Source organism: Mytilus edulis, chromosome 5 (assembly GCF_963676685.1).
Source record: "Mytilus edulis chromosome 5, xbMytEdul2.2, whole genome shotgun sequence".
In the NCBI taxonomy this organism is placed as follows: domain Eukaryota; kingdom Metazoa; phylum Mollusca; class Bivalvia; order Mytilida; family Mytilidae; genus Mytilus; species Mytilus edulis.
The window spans coordinates 70,781,146-70,787,601 of record NC_092348.1 but is presented as its reverse complement, the minus strand read 5'-3'; the positions used below and the strand labels follow the sequence as shown (position 1 = coordinate 70,787,601).

The 6,456-nt window shown below is 30.6% G+C and overlaps 1 protein-coding gene across 2 annotated transcripts; it reads right to left on the bottom strand.

Moving 5' to 3' along the window:
- Positions 1-346: 346 nt before the first annotated feature.
- On the bottom strand, positions 347-6,150 carry LOC139524361 (GTP-binding protein Rit2-like). 2 transcript variants are annotated; one of them, XR_011664780.1, is made up of 5 exons: positions 5,555-6,149; positions 4,325-4,407; positions 2,760-2,937; positions 733-2,418; positions 347-622 (listed from the first exon to the last, which is right to left on the bottom strand). XR_011664780.1 is itself a non-coding variant. In XM_071319123.1 (4 exons), exons 1-4 carry the CDS (start codon positions 6,066-6,068, stop codon positions 2,168-2,170), a joined length of 1,026 nt encoding a protein of 341 aa, XP_071175224.1. In that variant the 5' UTR covers positions 6,069-6,150; the 3' UTR covers positions 347-2,167. The 2 variants fall into 2 exon arrangements, 1 of the variants encoding a protein (XP_071175224.1); XM_071319123.1 differs by having other exon boundaries at positions 347-2,418; positions 5,555-6,150.
- Positions 6,151-6,456: the final 306 nt, after the last annotated feature.

Here is a 6,456-nt window from a genome sequence, read left to right as displayed (position 1 = left end):
GCATTGATAAGTTCCACAGCAATTTCTAATTTCCACAGAAAAAAAGCCTTAAGAAACGAAACGTTGGTCAAATACTGTTATATGAGGACTAGTTTGACCGAATTACATTTGATGAGCTATATTGAACTGATAATTAATACAAGAAGGTTTGAGAGATATTTGGTCATTAATATATATCATTAGGGATTCGCCAATAAGAAATTTATAACAGATTATCACTAAGGTCTATTACAGAGAAAATTTAGTCAATAATGTGCTTTTTGAATAGGAAAAAAGATACAAAAGTGAATAAGAATTCTTAAGTTAGCTATAAATTTTGCACAATGAGACGTATAATCCAGATAGATACATATATTAACATTTTATTTCTTGTCATATAACATGTACATCTAGGTCAGTGTTGCGCGCGATACATTAACCTATCCGACTTCACATGATGTCTCAAATTTAGTTTCAAATCCTTGTATAATATGGTGTAATAACAAAAGTACAAATTGAAATTCTTGGCACATATAAAAAAACATAATGTCGATATACGTATACGAAAGTTGTTGCCTGAGTCTGACTTGTCGGTGTCACAACCACATAAGTTTTTGACAGTCATTGCTATCTACGGTATATTCTTGTCCATTCATTTTTGATGCGTTTTGTTATTTGATTTTGCCATGTAATTATGGACTTTCCGAATTGATTTTCCTCTAAGTTCAGTATTTCTGTGATATAACTTTTTACAAATTTTTGCATCTTAGTTTTAAAAAAAATCTTAAATCTGAAGCATATTCAACACAGCTAAAAGATTGTTCCTCGTCAATTTGGTAAACCATACGGATATTGTGTTATCAAAATTTGCTATAATTATACAAATCGTGAAATTATCTTACATTAAGGAATATATCTCCTTCATGCAAAACTCTGATTCGTTACCCGGCTTAAGCTATAACTTTACTTATTGAAACTTTTGGTTTATTATCTCTTCATTATCTTAATACATTTTGAATAGTCAAATCTGACCAGACGTTTATTGTTGAAATACGCATTTAGTCCAGAACATTTGGTATCATTAATTCAAATTCGCACTCAGAAAGCATTTTTTTCTCATCATTGGTACTAAAAGCCAACTTGTCAAAGCAAAAGCAAAATGCACTAAACAAAAGATAGTGTGATACGGAAATTAAACCAGGATTCTAAGAATGAACATTAACGTTTCTCTAAATAAACCAACTGTATTAAAAAAAAATTATCAAGTTTATCTTGTTACATGCATTTTTCGAGAATTAAACCCACTAGGAGTCATAACAAGCAGTCGTGATGTATACTAGTATATATAATTACATTGTATATTCAGTAAATTATACCAAATTTGATTAATGGTCTTTTTCTAAAGCACGAAAAGAAGGATAAAAAACTTGTTCGTTCAAATCAACGAACATTGTAAGTATATTTACAGTTTTATTCTTATAAAAATCCATACCCCTTCGATTGTCTCAATAAACATGATGATTTGTATATGTAATATATATATATAATATGAGTTTGATGTTGATTTTAGATATATTTTATTTTAGTAAATCCAATAAAAGTCTAAATGAATCACCATAGTTCTATATCACTAAACTATTCAGAAAGGAAAATCCTTTGTTTTCTACCATTAAAATAACGAATAAAAGTAAAAATCATTTAACTAAAAATAATCATCATGATTTATCGTTTGAAGATTATGACAAACTTTTGATCAAATATGACTAGAAGATGACTAATATAAATGTTAAGACATTAATAATAGAATTTAATATTTAATCAGTTTTTTTTCTGCAAGATTTTAAAACTGAAATATCAAATTTTAGACGAGGTCCTTATTACGGAAGATTACAAGATCTGGTCTACATGAAATCTATCACATTGCCGTGTACCATTAGTTTGATAGCCATTGTGACTTACTGTCTTGCATAGATGAAGATTATTAAATCAGGTAAACAGGCCATAAATCAAATTCCAAATCATTTGTTCACGAGGCTAGAACGCGACCTTTATACAAATGCATTTTGTTACGGGTAAACGGTATATAATGGTATTACACGTAAAAAAAAATAACATAGTTTTGTAGAACATAATAACATATTTAGGGTATCCATAACTAATAGACGCTGTTATCGACTTGGAATTCAAGTTACGTCATAACATCATCAGAGTTTGTTTTGTGTTTATGTTTAAGGTGAAAAAATTTGCCGAGCATATCAATGGATCCTTTCAATAAAGATTCTCTTCGTGAGGAGGTCACCTTCGGTTTTTCAATGTCTGGATTTAGTCGTAATTTAATCTGCTTAAGTATTCCAACAAGTAGTTCATCCACTTTTACATTCAATGTTGCAGACGTTTCTATATATTTACAATTATATTTTGTTGATATTTTTCTGGCATCTGAAATACAAATGTGACACAATTAGTTTGAAATATACTTTTATGTTCATGCATTTGTATTGTGATCATCAATGGATATTTTTTAATAGTATGCGTGTGTTGTTTTTTATTTCCTTGAAAATATCGTGTTTATAAAATAAGGTAGGTATACGGTTACTCCTATATCAATGCAAGAGTATTAGATAATATCTTAATTCGTCATAATTAGTGAAATGAACACTTTTTTCGCATTTGACTTAATTTAACGTATATATTTGCAGTGCCTCTTGCTGCTTAAGTAACACTGTTATCTTCGAGTGATATTATTTGCGACAAAACATATTTTTATAAAGGAAACTAACCTTCATGACTAACTTGTCTTTTTCTTACGAGGTCTACTTTATTTGCTACAATAATTATTGGTCTATCACTATCCATGTCATTACGGATATATTGTATATATTGAACAGCTACTTCAAATGTTGATTTCTCGTGGACAGAAAACACAACAATGTATGCGTCGATCTGTTGTTCCTCCGCCTGTCATTAGAAAGAAAAACAAATTATGCTGTAAGTAAGTTTTTATATAAAAAAAAAATTTGAATTTAAAAATGGATTTGTTTGTCATATAAAACTTATAAATGAACTATTTTACCATGTTATTTACAAGCCTTAAAATTTTAAGATTAATATTCGTGTTCCTTTGTTTTTACAACATCATGATCATACTCATTAAACGAAGGGCAATATATATATATGGGATAGTCTTATAATAACCAGACATTACCATGGCTAAAAACCAATAACAAAAAAAAAACAAACGAAACGACGAAAAGACAAACAACCGGCTACTCTTAGTTCACATGTACCAATTAACACAAATGAAAATCAGCTATACATGATTGCAAAGTCATTAAAAACACATTAACAATCGGAGCGTCAGACTAAAATCTGCCGTATACGATAGCAATGAAAATAGTTTTAAATTGCATTCGCGATCGAAAACAGGTCTTCTTGGATCTACCGTAGTGATAATCACTATATTGGAGAAATAGTCAGCATAAAAAAAAATCATTACAAACCCATCGTTTTTCTTAGATTATTTGATACCCTTCGGTTCAGAAATCGTTTGTGTAGATAAATCTAACATCCAAGTGTCTCGAGTTCAAAAAGTAATGTTTGTTTGTACAAACCTATTAGTATTTATCTATATTTGTTCTCTTTAACATTACTATAAAAGCAAATATTTCTTTATTGTAGCATTGATTTGCACTTATTTGATTCTACAGGAATTATAATAGTAAAACATTTAAAAATATTCAGGTAAAACAACTATAATGACTCATCCCTATTTGTAATTTTCTCAATGAATTCACAATTATTGATTTTCTTAATGATACTATTTTGAAATCATTACAATGCTATTATTCAACAAATTAAACCATGAATAATTTATTGACATATTCTACCTATCAAATAAACAAACAAAAAAGCAACACACAGGTGTTTCTCAGATATATTACAAATTGGCGTCCGTATATTAACAAATTATCACCGAAATATAAAAAAAAACACCATTCAAAAAGAAATGGTTAAAAGAATATCTTATCCTAATATTTTTGCAAGAAAAGGTAAACAGTTTTTATTCTACACGTGATACTAGTAAATAGTCTACCTACTCCTTATCCATCCAGTAAACCTTTGAAGCATATCCATAAACAGACAATATAAACAAAAATTGACATTTCTTTCTACCAACAGAAATCTTTGGAGAAGAAAAATCAATTGAAACTAATCATAACTAAAGCTTGGAGGGATTAAGTAATGAGTATGTGATTGAATTCTTTTTTGTCCTCTCTCTTTAATTTTCCCCTATTGTTTTCTACACAGTCATAAAATTAGTCGATAAATTGAATAAAGATCTCACCTTGTCCTCAGAGAAATCTACAAATTCTAACGTGGATTCTTCGTTGTCTATTACGACCGTTAACAGGTTGTCTTCAACATCGCCTACAAGATGCATTTTAACATGATTCAAAGATCAAACTGTTACTTGAATAGCAACAACGTTTATAATCGGGTGGTACATTTATTCAATTATAAAAGCAAGAGGTAATGCATCATTTACATACACAACTAAAACTATGCATAAGTTTGTCAAACAATAAAATTGACTTCAGTTTAGCTCTCGATGAAAAACTTTGGACTTTTCTGAAAACTGCAATGAATTGATAATCAAATTCCACTATGATATCTCTGTTTAGCTCACCTGGTACTTATGACCCGTGTGAGCATTTTCCATTATTTGCCCGTCGTCTGTTAATTTACAATGTTGCAATGATATTTCAAACTACAAGACGAATTTTAACCAAACTTTACCATAATCATTAATAAAAACATTAGAAATGTGTCCGACTACCTCGCCTGGTGAGAAACATGATCGAAATCGTCATTCGACACCTTATTCGAGTTATCACCATTTGGTGACTATTGTACTCATTTGTTTTGATTTGCTGACTATTATTCGGAAGATTATGATAGTATAAGCGAACGAAAAAAGAATGATCATCCGAATAAGATCTACAATATCATGAATATGCTCAACATGACTGAATGTGTCAGTGAACTCTTAGAAGATGTATTCCCGTCTAATGATAATTTCTACAAAAAAGCTACCATTGTTGAAGACGTAAGTAAAAAACACAGACTCTTTACAACCTCTTGTTACCATAGTGGAACTAAAAGGGTACGGATACAATAATTGGGCTTTAAATTTTTGTTCCAAGTAAGCCTTTAAAAAAATATATACTTATCATATAACTCGCTGAAGAACGTACACAAACTTCAAAAAGGTAAAACGCGTGTTAACACCTGATGATATAAGAACATTCCAAAAACACTTGGATAAAAATTTCGATTATATTTTTTTGTATTTCGTCTACAAGAGACTCGCAGGCTGCACTCAATCTCAAATTAGTGAGAAAGGCTAAATACAATAAAATGAAATACAGAAACTCTCAGATACTTGGACTCAAAAAATTGAAAACCCCCAAAATACCGAAAACTGTTCAAGAGGAGGATTCGTTTGTATTTTTTGCACTGTCGATAAAACACTTAACAACAGAAAAATCAGAAAAATACAATAAAAATTGCTTACCTATTTCAAAAATATGTGAGCACATGAAATCAGAGCTCATAAACTGAGTTGTCAAAGTACGCTTTCCAACGGCATCAGCCCCCATTACACATACACGGTAGTATCCGGATGAAGAGGAAGAGGAACCCCCACAGCACAGAGAACTGTCCTCTGATGTATCACTTGATTGTCTTTGACGGTTAAAACCTCGTAGTGAAGACACACTGACATTACTTTCCCGTCTGTCCCCTTCTGTAGCCTTTGGAACTCCTCTTGAAGTTGTTTTAAAAGAACGTATTCTTTTGCACTGTTTCGTTTTTCTATCTTTGTCACAGTCTGGAAATAGCTTATCTGTTGAAACCGGCAAACTGTTTCGTCTTCTTTCATCCTCTTTAAGAATGTTTACTTTTGATTTTTTTCTTATTGTCAAAGGTGAATTCGGTGCTGACTTTGTTTGAATCGGACTCAGGAAACCGTTGACAGAAGCGAATAACGAGTCGGGATCCAGTTTATCATCAAACACCATATTTTTCATACTGATAACGATCTAACTTTGCTTCCGATCTAATAAAACAGTTTAATGTATAACTTGTTCTACCGTTACAAGTCTAATATTGATTTAGCCTTCAGCAACATTTTATTTATACCAGTGTATTGGAAAACCCCTACCCACACACGTGATATTATTTGTTACCAGGTACTAATCAACATTAGCATGACTCAGTTTAATTCGATACTTATATTTATATAGTATTACGTATATTTCATTATAACGACAAAAAAAACACGAAATTATGAGTTTAAACTGGAAACTTAACAGGTAACATACATTGTTCAATAATGTTCCGTTCTTTTTATCTTAGCAGTTCTTACAATACATACTCCTATTTTTTTAGTAGTAATATTCCCGCAAAAGATTCCTA

Excerpts from the sequence above, each read along its gene's own strand:
- LOC139524361 (XM_071319123.1), bottom strand. The coding sequence starts at position 6,068 with ATGAAAAATATGGTGTTTGATGATAAACTGGATCCCGACTCGTTATTC. Across the intron at positions 4,408-5,554 it reads CTCACATATTTTTGAAATAG|GCGATGTTGAAGACAACCTG; the intron begins GTAAGCAATTTT and ends TGCATCTTGTAG. Across the intron at positions 2,938-4,324 it reads TAGATTTCTCTGAGGACAAG|GCGGAGGAACAACAGATCGA; the intron begins GTGAGATCTTTA and ends TTCTAATGACAG.